Raw genomic sequence first — 19,877 nt, 5'->3', positions numbered from 1 at the left:
CTGCTATAAACACCACCACAATTTTTTACCATGTGAAATGTCTTTTGAGATTATCTTTGTGTCAAGCCCAACTAAATTGTTTCCAATGTTTTTGTGTAAATACAGTGTTATCTATCAAGCATCTTGAAGTGCTGCAATTTTATAGAGGCTAAACATAAAGATAATAAACAAAATGCTCTCAGATCTCTGTGGAAGCTTCATAACCATTTCTCTGAAGAATATACCCAGAGATAAGACAAATCTCCATACCTGGAGCTCCACAGAATGGTTTTGACTGACCAGCAGCTATTTTATTGTTTTATAAAGTGCTTTAGGCTAGCTAGGCTTCTAAATGTTACCGAAAAAATATAACTGGATCCTAGTTTTCTCCTCAAGATACACCTGAAATTATACAAGTCTTTCCAGGGAGACGTAATTACAGGTGAAATCAATTCAGACACCAGTGTTGCAATCTGAACTCTGATGTTTTTGGATGCCAGTGATGTCTGTAGGTATCACATCACAGCTCCACGCTTCTTTCCCTTCGAGGAAACACACTGAGGTCCTGTCTGTTCAGTTACACTGTAATAATGATTAGCAACCGAGTCATAAATATTCTTCCCCGGATGGAATACATACCACTGTGAAACCTCAGAGGCCAGGCTCAGTTAACACAATGATCCATGCTCAGCAAAGTCAATAGAAATATGCCAATTTTCACTAAATTAAGACATTTTCCCTTGGAAGACACTCCTACTTCCAAGGAAGAAATAAAGCATGCAGCTCTCCTGCTATGAGTATTTGTTTGGTTTATGCCCTTGACAGTGGTGAGACTAGTTGCCTTACCTTTTTAAAACATCAGGTTTTTCGACTGGAATATGCATTACAGCGTAGAACAAGGTAGTACAATTTGGGGAGCCTGACTTCTCAGATATTGTTTATCCAGCTAAAACAACATATACAACTCCCTCATTCTTTTCAAATATTCAAGTTAATCAAGCAGTAACAAGATTTTATGTACAATTATCTGCCCTGCTCCAGGCAGGTTTTAACGAAGCGTGATGAAAATCTGCTAAATACAGTTTGTCCTTGGCTATGTTTATGGCCAAAACATGCTCAGTAGCATTTCAGCTGCACCTACTGCTGATGACACTTGTCAGCAAATAACTTTTCAAACGGAGGCAAGGACTGAAAACTGAGGTTCCAGCCAGTGACACATTAATACAAACCTGGTTAATTACAAGTCAATACAACTACGCAGATTTGGAAGAGCATGTCTGAGATCAGAATCTGGTGCTATGTCTTATCTTGTTTGCTGGGGCAACAACCTTGCCCATGAGATCCTGGGGAGTGTGCTGTCAGCACATGTGTTCAGCCCTCAGCTTTCCTGAAAAAAGCAATGGCGCAGAGCAGTTTGTTGTATGATTCTGCCAGATAATTGATTTCAGTAATGGTACTTTTTGTCAGCTATTAAGTATTAAAAGTAGAAAATACAACAAAGTGGGAAGAATTGCAATGAAATGCAACTTTTGCCAAGCATCTGATTCTAATATTTGCAGCAGCTAAGTCTGAAATAAATGCATCTGGATCAAGAGACAAAGAATCTTTTATGTGTTCACTAAGCAACAGCTTGACTCTTTCTCTGATGAATATGGTTTAAAACATCTGTTTTTACAGAATAGTTGTTAATTTCTCAATTAATTGTAAAGTTCAAATGACAAAATTTTCTGTTTAGGAGAAAATGCTTTCTAACATACCATTATAATGAATCACTTCCATCTGTCTATTTGCACTGCATTTTCAACCATAACTAAAATTGATGTAAAGTTTAGTCATTCTGCTAAAAGTAAAATGATAACCAGAATCACAGAATCATAGAATATTTTGGGTTGGAAGGGACCCTCAAATGTAATGTAGTCCAACCCCCCTGCCATGGGCAGGGGCACCTTTCACCAGACCCACAGCCCCATCCAGCCTGGCCTTGGACACTGCCAGAGATGGGGAACCCACAGCTCCTCTGGGCAACCTGTGCCAGTGTCTCACCACCCTCACAGTAAAGAATTTCTTCCTAATATCTAATCTAAATCTACCCTCTTTTAATTTAAAACCACTATCCTTTGTCCTATCGCTTCAGGCCCTACCAAAAAGTCTGTCCCCATCTTTCTTACAAGCCTCCTTTAGGTACTGGCAGGCTGCTATAAGGTCTCCCAGGAGCCTTCTCTTCTCCAGGCTGAACAACCTCAATTCTCCCAGCCTGTCCTCACAGGAGAGGTACTCCAACCCTCTGATCATCTGTGTGGCCTCCTCCTGACTCACTGCATCAGGTCATGTTCTTCTTATGTTGGGGGTCCCACAGCTGAATGCAGTACTCCAGGTGGGTCTCGTGAAAGCAGACTAGAGGGGCAGAGTCACCTCCCTCGGCCTGATAGCCACACCTGTTTTGATGCAGCCCAAGATAACAGTTGGCTTTCTGGGCTGCAACAACACATTGCTGGGCCATGTTGATCTCCTTGTCCACCAACACCCCCAAGTCTTTCCCCTCAGGGCTGCTCTCAATTCATGTTCTGCCCAGCCTGTACTGTGCTTGGGATTGCCCTGAGCCATGTGCAGAACCTTGCACTTGGCCTTGTTGAACTTCATGAGGTTCACACAGGCCCACCACTCCAGCCTGTTCCAGGTCCCTCTGGATGGCGTCCCTTCCCTGCAGCGCGTCAGCCGCACCACACAGCTTGGCGTTGTCAGCAAACTTGCTGAGGGCACACTCAATTCCAGTGCCTAAGTTGCCGACAAAGATGCTGAACAGCACCGGTCCCACCACTGACCCCCTCAGGAACACCATTCACCACTGGCCTTCATGACACTGGAATTACAACATCTAAGATACAATAGCTGTATTAAAAAGGTAACATTTTAATATGAGTTGACATTCTGTGGCGCTGTGCCTCCCCCCCTCTCAATCCTGATCTAACAATGAACAACTCAAAGTGGATTTGGGGCTTTGCCTCGAGCAGCATGCCTATCCCGCCACACAGGGAGCAGATGCAGTCTGACAAGCAAGCCAACTGAGCGATGCCCGGGTGAGGGGGGCCCTCACAGCCTGCGGTTGTGTCACCAAAGGCTGGGAAAGGCCTCCCACATCCGTAACCATGAGTCTGTATCAGTACCGAATCCTCCCCACTCCGCGCTGAGCCATCGGGCCCAACTGCCCTTCCTGAACTGACACTTTGTCAAGGGCCAACCAGCACACAGTAAGTGACTTAGTCCCACCTCGCCATGAGTATAAAATCTGGCATTTTACAATCATTTTTTTTTTCAGGACAAGAACTCTATTTTGGGACAGGTCGAGGGGCCTGGATGTCTCTCCTCCCAACGCAGGGACGCCTCTTCAGTGAGACATGCACCTCCGACTACGTTAGGTGTTACTAGGGACAATATTACAAGCAAAAGCACTGTACTCGAGTTTGATTTTTGCAGTAAGTGTATTTATCAATGGCGATTCCAAACTTGTTATATCTGTCTCTTTAATAAATAATCTATTTTTATAACTTTGCAAAGCTGTTTCAGTGAAAGTCCTTAACTGGACTCTGACAGGCAAACATTAACTCTGATGAGTGGTTGTACATATGATCCTTTAGATTTAAAACCAGTGACCAAGTCTGAGACTACAATTGGATCTAGCCACACCTAGAGTCCTCTCTGAGGAGTTTGGAAAGCAAGGGGATCCTTTCCAAACTTCATAACTCAACAGGAGGGCTGTCTTCTCCCCCTCTCCCAGCCACTCATCAGACTCTTAACGTGACACATTCTAATGAAAAGTTAAAATCTCTGCTGAGTCACAGCACATCCAGTGATACTCATGAAGCAGGAACAGAATTTACATTCGAGTGGTTTAAGTGCCCCGAAATTTTCTATCTTAATCAAAAGGTCATGAAAAATGTATGACTTCCAAAAATATGCAATTGAAATGGGTACTGAATGATTTTTAACAAAGCTATAATGGATTACAATTCAACCGATTACCCACACTATATAATATTTTGCTATTTTGTAGAAATAGATGGTTGTAAAAGAGTGTTCACTCAATTTAATTTATCAGCAAGATTTATGAAACATTCGTTTTGAATGGTGCACAGGGCATCTACAGTTTGAATAGGAAACACTTTACCGAATCAGTCAGTAGACCCCACTGAAATGACGTAACCTACCAAAACTCTTTTGAATGTGCTGGTTTGTGGTGTGTACTAATTAGAGCAGTTGCACAGCTTACCACATCATTACTGTGCTGAAAAGTTGAAGGATACTGATTAAGGGTATTCATTTATTTTCCTGGGTTGTACATATTTAATAAACACCACAGGCTTCCTTGTGCCTTGACTGTTTCCTTTTTCTTGCCGCAATACTCAAGACACAGTGACCCCAGGTGCAAGGCATCTTGACTGACAGAAAATGTCTCATCTGCCTTGTGAGCTGTTTGTAGAGGTTTTTTAGGTGGGAGATTTTGAGAGTCAGTCTTACCCTGCTGTCAGGGTCAACGTTTGTCAGTAGGCTGTTTCTAATTGCCATTGGCTTCTTCCCTCAAGACGGAGCTGACTGGGCTAGCATTCAGCTGCGGGAAGAAAATTAAGGATTGAGCTGCCAATATCAGTGGGAAGTGCTTCATCAGTTGGAGCTCTGTGCTTTGCCTTATGTAAGTCCAGCCCTAAGATGTGCTTGGGATGGACCTTACCCTGACACCCAAGCCACGTCCTGGAGCAGAATGTGGGCAGGGGAGAAAAGATTGTGAAGTCTTCTTCTCACCCTTTGGCAGCCCTTCTTGCAGCTCAGCTCCCTTGGAGCTCTTGGCTTTGTCTCTCTTCTAACCCTAATCCAAGGGTTAGATAAAAGTAGTCATGGATTGCACTCTATCCAGAGACCCCAACCTATGTCCCAGAGAAGAAAGTTGTTAGAGGACAGCATCTGCAGAGCCTTCCCTTACCTTATGCAGCTTTTAAACCCTTTTCAACTGCTTTCAGCTTGGTGCTGTTGGCTTTGCGTCTCTCCTGACCTTAAACATAAGCTTAGGCATGGGATGAACTGTATCCTGAGATGACCAGCATTGTCCCAGAGGAACGAACAAGTGTTCAGGCATGCGCTCTTTGCACAGCCTCCCCTACCCTTGGTCCTCCCCCTTGGCACTCCCACTGCACCTGGAGCTGTGGGCTTCATGTCTCTCCTAACCCTAACTCTAACCCTAGGCATGGGCTAAGCCTTAGCCCTAGACTTCCTGGCATGGCCCAGAAGCAAGAATTTTTTGGAGATTAATTCTTTTTCCAGCTTTCCAGGGGAGGCAGGTGTTGCTACAAAAATGGGGTATTGGAACGTATTGATGTGTGTCTTAGGCCAGCCTGCAGACTGTGTTGAGAAGGTCAAGCTGTCCTTCCCCTTTTTGTGACAGGTGGATTATAAACACAAACTAAGACCTCTGGCCTACTCTTTACAGCCAAACTCCTTAGGTAAAAGAACAAACCATTACAAAAATAAAATGTCTAATAATTTTCAAAATTAGAGTTGGTTTATATCAGGATTTCTGCTTTAAAGACTATTTGGATTGTCAGAAATATGCCTTTTGTTTCATGAGGTTGAAATGAGCCAATGTTGGTATTTATAACAGTATTATATCATTAATATGATAATAAAATGTGTTGTTTCTAATCAGTCATTGTTACTTTATCAAGTAGTTGAGGTTAGAAATACATGCTTTTGGATCATGAGCAACAAGCAATTGAGATTGGAAAAGATCGGTAGCTGGAATTTCTCAGTAAATTAATATGTATAAACTGTGTTAGAGCAATCAGCCTAAGTGACTAGACAGGCATTCAGAAAATTCCTTTTTGGAAAATTATATAATTCTCTAATGTGAATGGAATTTTCTATACCCAAAGGGAACTTCAATGAATGGAGATACAGAAATTTTCAAGCCTTCTAAGCGGGACATATAGCGCACGGTTCCTCATTATAATTATGCCTATGATGGCATTTTGTTTTTTCTGGACGTATATGTCAAGCAGGTATGTCTGTGATACCTAATGAGGTTATGATACCTAATGAGGTTAGTACCTTTGCAGGAGTTACAGTTTACAGGTATATTATTTTGAATCATTGCAGTAAGAAAGAACATTATGCTCACATCCCTTTCAACAGAAGAGCTTTTACTGGCCCTTTTGGGTGCAGGGCATGGCCAAATGCTAGTATTGTAAAGTAATTAATTCAAATGGGCTTAAGCGTGAATAAAATGTCTTAAATGAGTCCATGAGTGACTATGTGTTTATATGTATGCAAATGCAATGGAGGGCAATGCAGTCAAGAACGGAAATTCTGTGGTGCTGACACTACTATTAATAGTTTCAAAACCAATCCTTTTTCCTCCCATATTCAGTAAAGAGCAATCTAAAAGCACTCACATTTCTAGTCATACTATTGCTAAATGTCAATTTGTAACAATATGAAAGGAAACCCCTCAATCAATGCTCCATAAGTAAATGCCCTTTAAAACAAACATTCATGGAAACAAAAATTGTATTATATTTGAACTATAGGTTTTCAAACAGACTAAAGCGCTGCAACCAGATGTTCTTGTTGATGGATTTGCAGCTATTGACTTTTGCTCCAGCTCATATCAGTGACTAAAGGCTGCTTCATATTCACCCAGAATATAAATTTTAAAGAAAATAACTCTCCAGCTGAACTTACAAAATTGTAGAGACTCAAGCAGTGTCAGATAGCACACTGCAAGTAAAGAATTTGCATGTTGTAGTTAAATATAGATATTTATAGATCTTTTTTTTTCCCCACTGTATAGTGGAAGCTCTGATGCTAACACATCAGAATATACAACCTCTAAAACTCCAAATGTAAGGATAAGTTTTCTGAGAAAAATGTGTATGACGTCCCCAAGTGTTCTAAACATCTAGCTAAAAGACTCATATACAGCAATAGTCCTAAGAACGGTAAGATCACCCGCAAAAGCTGTTCAATACGTATTTCTATACTAAAACATAAATAAAAAAGCCCTAAGGGTCACAGAGTACCACCCAGATAGAACTTGTGTGTAATTACTAAAAACTGAATAGGGTTATTTTTATGTATCATTAAATTTATGTGTAGGTGTGCATATATACATATACATGCATACAAAATCTGCTTTTTAGTCAGAGCAGGAAAGGAAACAGCTCGCTGAAGAGTCGTGCAAAAGTGTGCGTGCTAACTGTAATACCTTTGACAAGGTGTCAAAGAGCACACTCTGGTCACGTTGGAGTGTCAGGACTGACACAAGGGAAATCATACAGACAGAGGTTATATATACGTGTTGGAATAGCTGCTGCTGGTGATAAGGGATATAGGAGTATATACAGTGCTAGGGGGAATAAATTCATGATGACGGCTTATAATAAGTTGACGGTAATGCTGCGAGTATCTGCATATTAAAGTGGTGGGTAGTGATAATATGTGTAATTGTGATGGTGAGCAGACAGTGATAACAAGATGTGTGAACTGTAGGAGGTGATGGGCATGCATGGTGAAATGAGTAGGTTGTAAGGATGCATATGTGATGCTGAGTATGGTGGTGCTGTGGGGAACGTATAGCAGCATATGCACTGTGGTGATATTTATGCAGCGGGGACCTGCTGTTCTTGACAAAAGTAGGCGGTGCTCATAGGCGACAGTTCATGTGAAGAGAGAGGCTGGTGTCCGTACAGGTGTGATATGCTTGCACATAGGAGTGGCTACAGCCAACAGAATCAGCAGTTACTGAGCATTTTGTATGTAACCCTGTGCTGAGGGTGCACAAGTGATGCAGTGAGCAAGTGTGAGGGTGTGTGTGTTAGTGGGCAACCATGTCTGGTTAATAAAGAATGGGCAGGTGGTGGTGGTATATGGAAATTGATCAAGTAGTTATGTATAATCACGTAAGGACAGACTGTGTACATGGAGCAATAACATAGGGAGGTAAGACACAGTGCTCTGAAGGAGAGGTGTATGCGAAGTCATACATTTAAAAAAAACACAAAAAAGTATGCATGTCAGGGTATAGAGATGCAGTATTAGGACTATCTGCTGGTGCTCATGTGTGTTTGGAACTGGTGGTGTGAATGAGGTGTGTAAGGCAGTCGTGCCTGTCTGGAGATGATTGTATGAGTAGCTACCGGTGTGTATGACTGTGTTTGCCCAGGATCAGGCTGTGTGTATGAAATAGCATGGTAAAAGTCAGATATAGCATGGTGTAAGTCATTTATGTAGTGATAGCTACATACATGTAAGAAATAGTGTATGAATGGAGATGGTGTCAATGGTTTGTGTCACTGTATAGTGCTGAGAAGGGTTCATAGCCTCACCCCGTGTGGATACAACCCTATCAGGGCTATGCATATGTCTTAAGTACAATATTAAGAGAGGGGCTGCAGCGCTGGTGATGCAGCATGTGATGGCTGAGCTTGAAGTGATCCTTGAGTGGAAGCAGTATGTGAGGCGACAAAAAAGCAGACTGACGGTGTGTTTGTGTAGCAGCATAGCTAGGACTGTCTCAGCACCGTTGTGGTGTAACGATGGTGAGCTGTAGCATGCAGACGGGTGCCTGCACTGTTGAATGTGTGATGGATAGAGACAGAGCATGTGCTGGGTGTCAGAATGGGACAGGAGGGCGTGTTTTGGGACAGAGCACGCAGAGAGGGGCAGGACTGTAAAGTATCTGCTGTTGTGTGATGTCTGCTGGTGGTGGTGGGACTGGACAAGGCCGGGGGCACAGATCTGCGCCGTGGCAGGGGGCACGGGGGCTGCTGTGCTCAGGCACTGCCGTGTGCTTAGGGATGAAAGTTGCGTGGGCCGTGCCAGTGGGTGTCATGCCCGGTGCCAGCACCCACGGTGACAGGAGAGGGTTACAGCAGCTGGGCAGCAAGAGGCATGCCTGCCGGGTAACACCGCCCACCCACCGCTCACCAGGGCGTCTTTCCTGAAGGAGAAAGGATGGTCCCTTTCGCCTGGGGTACCCCGGGCCGGCCCACGGAGGGGGAGCAGTGCAGGGCGGTGGGGGAGGAGAAGGTGCTGGCGGAGGCGGGGGGGGGGGGGCAGCAGCGTGGCGGGGGGGAAACCAAACTGGATGGGGAGAGCAGTGTCGGGGGGCACTGCGGGGTGGGGGGCAGTGGGGACGGGGGGAGCTGCGCCCCGTCCGCCCCGGCGCTGCCAAGCCGCGCACCGCCGGGGGGCGGGTGGGAGGTCGGCGGGCGCGGGGGGTGGGCTGGGAGGGACACCCACTTACGTCTCCTCCTGCTTTTTTTTTTCCTTTTCTCTTTCCCTCCTCCTTTTCGTAGCCGGTGACGCGCCGCTGCCTATTAATCATTCACCAGCCGGGAGCGGCGGTCACCGGCAGCCGGAGCGAGCGGTGCCGGCAGCCGCCGCCTGCCGTGCCGGGAGCCCCGCCGGGATGCCGAGCCCGGGCAGCGGCCGGCGCCTGCCGCTTTGAGCCGGGGGCGGGGGGCGCCGAGGATGCTCCCCCATGGCACCTGCCCCAGGCTTCCGGGCGGTGCAGGCAGCCACAGAGGCGGCGGCGACAGCGGTGGCGGCGGAGCCGGCAGCGCCTCGGAGGAGGCGGCGGCGGGGGGCATGGACTCGGGCGGCAGGAACTCCTCCGGAGCCCCGAACAGCACCCTGAGCGAGTCTCAGGGCAGCGCCATCCTCATCTCCTTCATCTACTCCGTGGTGTGCCTGGTGGGGCTGTGTGGCAACTCCATGGTCATCTATGTGATCCTGCGCTATGCCAAGATGAAGACAGCCACCAACATCTACATCCTCAACCTGGCCATTGCGGACGAGCTGCTGATGCTCAGCGTCCCCTTTCTGGTCACCTCCACCCTGCTGCACCACTGGCCCTTTGGCTCGCTGCTCTGCCGCCTGGTGCTCAGCGTGGATGCCATCAACATGTTCACCAGCATCTACTGCCTGACCGTGCTCAGTGTGGACCGCTACATTGCTGTGGTGCACCCCATCAAGGCGGCTAGGTACCGCCGGCCCACTGTGGCTAAGATGGTCAATCTGGGTGTCTGGGTGCTTTCCATCCTCATCATCCTGCCCATCATCATCTTCTCCAACACAGCGGCCAACAGTGATGGAACAGTGGCTTGCAACATGCTCATGCCAGAGCCCACCCAGAGGTGGCTGGTGGTCTTTGTGGTCTACACCTTTCTGATGGGCTTCTTGCTGCCCGTGGTGGCCATCTGTCTCTGCTACATCCTCATCATTGCCAAGATGCGCATGGTGGCCCTGAAGGCTGGTTGGCAGCAACGCAAACGCTCGGAGCGCAAGATCACCCTCATGGTCATGATGGTGGTGATGGTCTTTGTCATCTGCTGGATGCCCTTCTACATTGTGCAGCTGGTCAACGTCTTTGTAGAGCAGGATGATGCCACCATCAGCCAGCTCTCCGTCATCTTGGGCTACGCCAACAGCTGTGCCAACCCCATCCTCTATGGCTTTCTCTCAGACAACTTCAAGCGGTCCTTCCAGCGGCTGCTGTGCCTCAGTTGGATGGACAATGCTGCAGAAGAACCCATCGACTACTATGCCACTGCCCTCAAGAGCAGGGCATACAGCGTGGAGGACTTTCCCCCAGACAACTTGGAGTCAGGGAGCATGTACAGGAATGGCACTTGCACCTCCAGGATTACCACCCTCTGAGGAAGCATTCCTGCCCCCCGTGCCCCTACTGCCCCCCAGCAGGAGGGTGAGCGAGGCCAGGGCTGTGGCATGGGGAGGCCGGGAGGGAGGGGGTTTCCGTCCTGCCCACCAACAGTGGTGTTTGGCACAAGAAGGAGTGAAGAAAACCCCACATCCTCAGTCTGCTACCCCATCCCCCCCCCAGTGCTCCCCTTGAGAGCGGGTGCAGTTGCTGATGCTTTGATGCCCACTTGGCAAATTGCCACGCTCGTGGGTTGACTTAGGGTCTGGCAGCCAGGCTCTGCCACCCTTCTGTGTGTCTGACAAGTGGCTGTCCGGGTCCTGCAGCGACTCTCCCCTCACCTTTTGTACAGGTTGCCCTCCCCCCTCAGTTGGTGGGACCCTTCCAGGCCACTGAGCCAAGCCTGCTTCAGTCAAAGCCCAGCATTCAGACTCAGGCTCCCCCCAGCTGAACGTGACCCTGCTCCGCATCTCTCAGTACGCACTCCCCCCTCAGAGAGTAAAAATGCTGGGAAAAGGCCCCCCCCCCCAACACACACCTTGCCCTCCTCCAGGAAGGAGCAAGTAGCCTCTCTCGGCCAGCCCCTCCCCTGCCCCCAGAATAAAAAAGAAAATGGGGAGCAAAAAGGCCCTGGGAAAAGCAGTGGCATAGACATGGAGCCGTCTCTCGCTTCAGAGACAGCTTTCAGCTGGTTGGGACTCTGGCTCTCTGTGCTACGCTCAGGGGAAGCAGGGCAGAAAAGGTCTTCGGAAAAAAATGTGATTACTGCCGTGCTTCAGAGGTGCGCAGCAGGTTGCTGATAATGAGAGATAAACAGTCCCATGACTCACAGGGAGCAGAGCACCGAGCCGGGAGTCGGGGGGGGAGCACTGAGTTGGGAAATGTTTGAATATGTCCATATGTACAATAAAGTGTGCTAATAATAAAGTTTAAAGGGAGCGCTAGACTGTGAAGCTGCTGTCTTGCGCCTGCTCCATCAGCTGTGAAACAGCAATGAAGGGAGCTGAGACAGTTTTGAATGACCTGGGGCAGCCACAAAGTCACTTTAGCCTACATGGAAAAAGAGGGATTGGTTTCAAAATCTCCATCAGGCTCTGAAATAAATACTTGACAAAAAAAAAAAAAGTAGCTGTTTGATAATAGCTATTACCTTTAGCTTCAGTTTCTTCTGTTGCACTAAAAAAACAAGGGGGTGTGTGTTCGTATGTTGCCAATGTAATATACTGGCCCAGAGCTGCTTGATGTTTCATTTCTGAGAATTCCTGTTTTTCGTGTGTGCCTGACCTCTTTTTGTTTGATTTTTTTTATTTGATTCTTGTCACTGTGTCGTGAACGTGTTTCTCTGAAGCAGTTTATACTGTGTACTTATGTCTGTGGTGGCTACTTGCAAGGTTGCATTTAAAATGGATGATGCTCAAGAAGGCTCCTTTTCAGATAAAAAGGTTGTCACTTTTTCTAACTCCTTCATCTACATTGTCTCCCCCACAAAAATTCTCTTGAATTTTCTCTCTTCCCCTCTATGACAGAACAATTTTCATATAGACGAATGAAGCTTTCTTGTTTGATAAATGACAGCTGATTAAACAAAATCTTCTATCCCTGCTCCCTCTTATCCCGTATGTAAGAATCGGTACGGACTACGTTGAAATAAGCAGCTATGTTTCTTGCTTTCTACCACCTGTGTTAACAGTGTCACACAGTGGCAGGTGTCCCAGTAGCTGTGACAAATCACTTCTTTAGCACAATACTGTGGTTGTATTAATTATAACTACTGGCAATCTGAAGCAAGAGATTGGGAAAAATCTCTAGTAGCAGCATACCCATAGCATTGTACTGGTAGCTTAAGTACTGTGCTTAAGTACAGCGTTGTGTAAGGTTGACAATTAAGGCATCTAGCATTTGCAGTCATGGACTTACTACAGGTTTTTGTTAACTTACACCCTTTTAACTTTTCTCAGCAGCAAAAAGCAGAATACTACTTTGTACATTTCTTTCACCAAAAATTAGGTACTGTTAAATGAATGTATAAATTTAGTATTAAAAAGTTGTCTGATTCAAAGCCCATTGAAACGAGTGAAAAAACACGAATTCACTTCAAAGGGCTGTGAGTCAGCTCCTTTTAGTTTAAAAATTGCTAATGTGAAGATGTTACATCCTTATTAAAATATTTTGTGAAAAGGTTTAACAATTGTACAGTTTCTTTTCTTTTACTTCCCAGTGGACCTCATTTACAGAAAACATGCATCTATTAATTCTGATAATGTTTTACATGCACATATGGGGGAAAAAAGGATGAAATCTCTTTATAAGCTTATTTAACTTTTCACAGAAACCAAATATCTGTCAAAACAGTAAAATGCCCCACGATACCACATGATGCTATTTGTAGAGCTTCACTTAAAATCTCACTTACAGTCTCTTCAAAATGCTATAAATCTCATAATCTTAAGTGTTTTTTCACCCAGGCATATTGTTATGCATGGTCAGATTAAACAGGGAGTCGTCTGCTTACTACTATTGGATTTGTTTAACATCAGACACGATGAGAAAGAAGTTTTAAAGCAGCGATTCATACCTGATACTCAGCTTTGATGAGAAGTTGAGCCTGGTTTTGTTTCTTGGGTTTTTTTTTATTATTATGATTTTAATTTTTGACTTTGCCTTTAAGCAGAGCTGCAGTGGATGCATTTACACCTACCAGCACATGCACTTTAATTTCAGGTTCTGGCAGGCAGATCGCAGAGGGTGGTGTTGGTACCGGGCAGCACAGGCGGGTGCTGGGCAGAGGCTGTGGGTGCCTCGGCAGATGGCAGATGGCAGGCTTTCCTTCAGATGGACGCGCTGCCTCCAGCCAGCACAGCCTGGACGTTACTGACTGAAACACCCTCTGCAGTTTCAGAACTGGAAACTGCAAAGAACTGGAAAGAAAACCCATTTATCCTAAACTAACAGTTCTTCCTGCTATTTTTCACTCTGAGCTTGGCTCGACTTTGGCAGTGGGAGAGGTGATCAACAGCTGTAAATCATCCTTCATTTGCTTTGGAAGAAAAAGAAAGTGATTTCATTCTGTGTTATTATTCTAAACAGTAGACTATCCCTACCAGAAAAAAAAATATTAAAAAAAGTTGTCCTTGTGAAATAACATGAAATAACATTAGAAAACAAAGGGAATTAATCTTAATATTTTCCAAATTACAAAAAGGTCTTCAGATTTCATATGGAAATTATTTGAACTAATGCCTAATTCACTAAAAAAAAAAAGTACAGTGACATTTCTTGCTGACATTTTGCCTCTTTATACAGCTGTAACATAATTCATCTACAAATGGGTAAACTGTAATTTATAACCAGTAGTATGTTGCTGCTTTTCCCCCATGAGTTTAATATTTTAAAAATACTGCAACCACTTTGTCACGGCAATTGGCCCTGTGCTGCCGAAATCCATGCGACGCTCGTTGTTCTCTGTTTAGCCTAAGACCTACACCCAACAGTGTGATCGCTCCGAACAGCATCTAGTCAGCAGGCTGGAGTATTTCCCGTGGTATGCGCAAGGAAGAATGGTCTTCACATGGAACACACATCAGGTACCTCTGCAGCATTTTCCCACTCAAAGGAGGGTAGCCAGGAATTTCTCTCCTTTATCGCTAGGCTTCCCACCGCAGTAGTAAAGACGATGCATCTCATAGTCCTGGGGCTGACTGCTATGTGCAGTCAGTGGGCTTGAACCAGAGCAGTCACAGAGGCACTTGATATCTGGGGTTGGATGAAAAAGGTGATGGCCACGTGTAGATCTCTGCCTCTTGAGACGGTCTCTACAGCAGAGACCATCAGGCAGTGTATGGTGTCCTTGAATTCAACACTTAAAGAACCCATCTGATTTCTTCACGGAGAAGGTGAATTTAATATTAGGGGATTAGATTAAACATCTATTACCTATCAAAAGAAGGCATTAGAGGACCACTTTCCCTTCAAAAAATCTAGAAGCTTAAACAGTACACAACAGAAAAGTACATAATTTAAAGTTGAAATAAAGTACAAATAATGAAAATAGAAGAAAGGATGAACATCAGCAAAAAAATAGTAAAATTTTAAAGCAGACCAAAAAAAAAATATTTTTGAGAAATGTCTGCTTAAAGATGTAGCAACTACCAATGCAAAATCCAGTAGAGCAGAAAACCCGCCAGTGTACTTACTGCTGATAAATGACAACTGCATTTAAGACTGTTTCTGGAAGAAAGAGCCATAGGGAAGAAACCCAAAATCTTATTGCCTCTGTTCATTATGGACCTTTTTTTTTTATTTTTTTTTTTTTAATAGCAGCAATGGATAAGTCTGTGGAAGTTCATCAGAATAAAGAGTTTGTAGGAATTTTGGAGTAAATCAGATGGTGGACAGTACAAGACTATTAGCAGAGGCTTGTGCTCCCCTAAGAATTCAAAAGGAATTCCCTAATGAAAGAGCTGTACTATTAACTGTGGTGAAACCTGCTGGAAACCCACAGGGCCCTGCCCTGGGACTTGTCCTGCCCAAATTTCTCATAAATGATCTGGAAAAAAACTGAGGGATAATTCTTTGAAAACATCAGCACAGTTTTCTGCAGCAGTCAAAACAAACAAATAGTTATGTTAATAACTTTTAAAAACCAGAAAATACTGTTAAGTCACTGTAGAAGACTACCTGCATCTCCAACAGTTTCTGAATTTGGATTTCCCAAGAAAAGGTGCAAAAAAATAATAACAAAGCAATCAGATCTATAGATTTGTTTCTAAAAAAGAATAAACTGAACAGACTTCTCTACCTGGGGCAGAGATGAGTGAAGGAGTGTATAGCAAAGGTATGGAAAAATCAGGGAGTCAAACTGGTCTACTTTTTCATGTCACATGTAAATAAATTGTAGCACTAATTGATACAGGATGGTTGGATGCCAAAAGTAATAGAATCAAATCCAAACTCTGTTAGACAAATTGATGGAAGTCTACCAAGTGTGACATGAGCTCAGTCTTAAACTCAGTCTTGCAACCTTGGAGTACCAAGGAGAAGTGTCATTTACAGATGTCAGATTTTCTGTTCTATTTCCTAAAGTATTTACTATCATCACAGAGAGATTACTGACTTAGATGACTTTTAATCTTACTCAAACTATCTGTTATTATGCTCCTATATTATGTTCCAGGGAACAGTGTAAACCATTCTTATCAGCCCAAAACACAAGACCTGCTGGTTATGTTCCAAAAGCCAAACCACACTTTTCTGACATTACAGCCCATGTGTTGTTCCTGGATTAATGACTGAAAACGTTTATTTGTTTACAAGCCACCACATTTTGAGTAACAGATGCTTGAAAAAATATGCAGCCAGAGGATGGTGATGATGGATACATCCCGGTAAAGACGGATACTTGACTGTTTGTCTTATCCCTCCTTCCTCAGCTCATCCTCTCCCTGGACCTGCAGGATTCTCACTCTTTACGTTATCCATGAAATACATAATAGTAGTTGTTTCCCCATCCTTCTGCCTCAGACTTGCAATGCAAAAGGACTGGTGGGTGGCAAGAGGGAAAGGACTTAATATGTGGGACCACCACCACATCTCTGCCTTCCCCACCTCCCTGCTGTCTTCAGGTGCCTCGCCTACAGCGAAGCAGTCATCCAAGTCTGCAATGTGAAACAGGGAGAAGACTTGCTTGCAAACAGATGACTCCCTGTTCATATTCACTTGCTGGTTGCCCAGTCCCAGAGCTCTACAGGTCCAGAGGAGAAAGGCAAGGCTGCATATTGGGGGAAGAAGGAAAGGCATGAAGTTTAACCTATTCTGAAGCCCTAGGAGTGTGGTTACTGCTGCTGCCTTGCTGTGTTTGCCTTTCGAGTCAGCTATATATCTCATTAGTGAAATGTATGAATCATCACTCCACAGCCTTGATAAATGTCCACATCCTGAAGAAATAGAAAATATTACTTCTAGAAGGAACTAAGTAGCATGTACCAGTGATTAAGCTCCATGCAATAAATGAGGAAAGATAATGAGGGCTGGAAACATGAAAAAAAATTGATTAAGTGATAGGAAATTACTATTCCTGGGGGAAGCATGGAATCCATTCATTCTTTAATCTTCTTTAAGCTATACACTACACTTAAAAAAGGAAAAAGGTTCTTTGAAGTATTTGAATTTTGCCCATCTCCACTTTTAGATTTCACTTCAATCCCATTACACACTTAATCAAGCCCTCAGCAGTATAAATCACTATTAAAAAATTGGGGAAAATTAAAATTTTCTGATTATTTGATGAATACATACCGTTAAAAATTCATCACATGTTCATGAATAATATGTACAGCTGACAAATGATGTGCCTACCAGTCAAACTGTCTTTGGAGGAATTAAGGAACTCTAAAAATTAGATTTAATAATTGGCAACAGGGGATGCTTTTTGAACCACTGTGATAGATAAGAGAGGTTTGGACATTCCTATTCTTGGCAGAAACCACCGTTTTTAAATGTGGACCCATAGATGCTTGTGTCTGCCATTTCAGTACCATTACATTACTACATGCAGTCCTCTAGACAACAGCCAGGGTCTCTAACACTATGCCTTGCCCCAGGGAATTTACAATTTTTAAAAAAACACACGACCTAATATGAACCACTAGAATTGAAAGTACTAAATTATTTTAAATCCTCCATACAAATTGTAAAACTGATGCAAAGTTCATATGTGATTTATATGGCTTTTGTTGGGATAAAATAACGGTTTTCCTGTACTGGAAAAACAGTTGCAATATAATATGCTTATGTAATATGTATAGTCAAAGGTCACGTATGTAACATGAGGGGAAAAGTCAAAATTTGTCTCCATCTGTGTGGTATTTTTGAAAAATAGTTATATTTGATTGTGTATTTTACATACGGTGTTACATAAGAATTAAAAGGAGGTTGCATCCAATTTCATAACCAGACACTTTTCTTACATCAATCCTTGTTATGGTTATCTGTACTCATTATGACCTTACTTACTCGCCTCCTATGGATATAAACAGCAAACCCTGCACTGAATCTGCCTTGCAGACCCCCAAGTCATGGTTATGAGCCAACAGTCCATGTTGCAAGCCAGTTACCTGTTGGTTTCCTTTTTTAAGAAGAGACACAACTTAAATTGAGAGTGGAAAGCAAAGATGATCTATCCTTTCCCCCAAACCATCCACTTCTTGGTCTGAACTATCAGAGGAAGAGAACTTCATGCATTTCAAGCCTGCTCAGGTTCCAATCAAACCCAAATATGATTGGCTTTGTATTCTACTGACTGCAAAAAAACAGGTAAAGAAACCCAAATACACAAAACAAGAATTTCTACTGCGTACAACCAACAGAAGCTATGGTAAAATTATGCCCGTTTAGCCACGCCTTGACGAGACACAAGGCACTCTGAGCTTGCTTTTAGGAAAGCGACTTGCACAGCTGGAGACTTAGGTTAACTGATTTTTCCAATTTAATTTCAGATTTGTGTTTTACATGCATTTAAATATGACTGCATTTCTTTACGGTCAATATAGAGAAATGGCACTTTCAGGATGCAATTCATTGGCCCTGTTTTCAGCATCTAGTCTAAAATGAAAGAAATCGCGAGTACATACTTCTCTCCATAGGCTGTAAAGGAGTCTAAGTGAGTAGTGGAATCTAGATGAGCTGTTGGAGATGGGTACACTTGGTGAGATGGATCCCATACATAGATGCAAAAGGGTCTGGTTTCAGCTGAGTCAAATTATAAACTGGGGAAAACGTAACAGAATTTAACAAATTATAAACTAGGGAAAACGTAACAAATGTCTAATGCTTAATCCTGAATCTTGAGTGTGAGGAAAAGAAATCAGAAATCAAAATGTGATTTCACAGGAAACACAGGCAGAGTGACATGAGAGTAATAAGATGAGTCAGGTGAATGGCTTGCAAGGGCATGAACTTACACATTTTAACTGACTAGTCAGAGTCAAATCCTGAGAGACGCCAAAAGAAGTAGTGAGGTGCAGGTACTTAGCACATAGCTGTGTGCTGGGTAAGAGTGCTGAAACACAGAATGAGGGTATTTCTACAGCTTAGAAAAACATACCTGGATAGTTGTACCATCCCATTAAGAATTCAGCCATCTGATAAGTGGGAAAGCATAGAAGTAATAAATGTGGGAGGCTCTCATCCATCTTAGTTGCTATTTGCTTATACAGCCCCTTCTAGAAGACCAAAGCTCCACATACACTGCTCCCTAACAGAAATTACTCGCAGTGACAGTAACAGGAGTGGTATTAAGACAAAAGGCATTAATGGCCAAGTCATTTTCCAAAACTGTGCACACCTGAATGTAGAATCAAACCTCCTACTGAAGCTGAGAAATGCCTGACTTCTGAAATACAAATGTCAGATAAACAGATTAGAAAAGTATGCAGATTATGAGACAGCTTTGTAACGAATAGCATTCTCACCTAGCTGGATTTCATTCCCGTCACGATACAATGGAGTTCATGGCTACAGACAGCCTGATAGCTCACAGATGTCTGCGATCCCCTTAACAACAGCAAAAGACTGTTTCTCAGATAGCCACAGCCTACCATCATTAAGTGGAGAGAAGGAAAAAGAAAAACCCCACGCTATGTCATACTTGATTCTTAGCAGATGTTTATACTATATTAACCTTCCAGACTTTGCTTGCAAGAAAAATTGGTAACGATACACATTATTGTTTGAAAGAAGTTCTCTAAACTCAAAAGGAAAGTTACTTAAAGCATATTTAAAAAGACATTTCAGAACTTAAAGTTCTTTTAAGGGAAGAAAGTATTTCTCTGCCTTCCCTGTACCCCAAAGGCTTGGATGAGATCCAATTAGTTGCATCTTACTGCACTCAGAAAACTTTGAATCAGTATTTGGCATTACCACTTTGATTGAAAACCGACACCATAGTAATAATAATAAGTGAGCATCACGACTCGGAACTGCAAAGAAAGCAAGCTCTGCGGCCAGGATGAAAGCTGCTCTACTGGAATTCCCAAGGGAAATCACAGGGGAAGTGTTCACCTCATTTAGAAAGGGGCACAAAGGGTGAATCCTTCTTTCCTTATTCTCAAAGGTCAGGGTGAAAAACTGTATGAGTAAAAAGAATGGGATTTGCATGATGTATTCTCACCCACTCCTCTCACAGGGCGAAGTT

The 19,877-nt window shown here is 43.7% G+C and overlaps 1 protein-coding gene across 1 annotated transcript; it reads left to right on the top strand.

The window, feature by feature from the left end:
- Nucleotides 1-9,307: 9,307 nt before the first annotated feature.
- Nucleotides 9,308-12,872, top strand: SSTR1 (somatostatin receptor 1). The gene has a single exon (XM_056346477.1). It carries the CDS (start codon nucleotides 9,499-9,501, stop codon nucleotides 10,684-10,686), a length of 1,188 nt encoding a protein of 395 aa, XP_056202452.1. The 5' UTR covers nucleotides 9,308-9,498; the 3' UTR covers nucleotides 10,687-12,872.
- Nucleotides 12,873-19,877: the final 7,005 nt, after the last annotated feature.

Source organism: Falco biarmicus, chromosome 7 (assembly GCF_023638135.1).
Source record: "Falco biarmicus isolate bFalBia1 chromosome 7, bFalBia1.pri, whole genome shotgun sequence".
NCBI classification, from domain to species: Eukaryota; Metazoa; Chordata; class Aves; order Falconiformes; family Falconidae; genus Falco; species Falco biarmicus.
The sequence above is the reverse complement of the archived record's forward strand: the minus strand, read 5'-3'. Positions and strand labels throughout refer to the sequence as shown.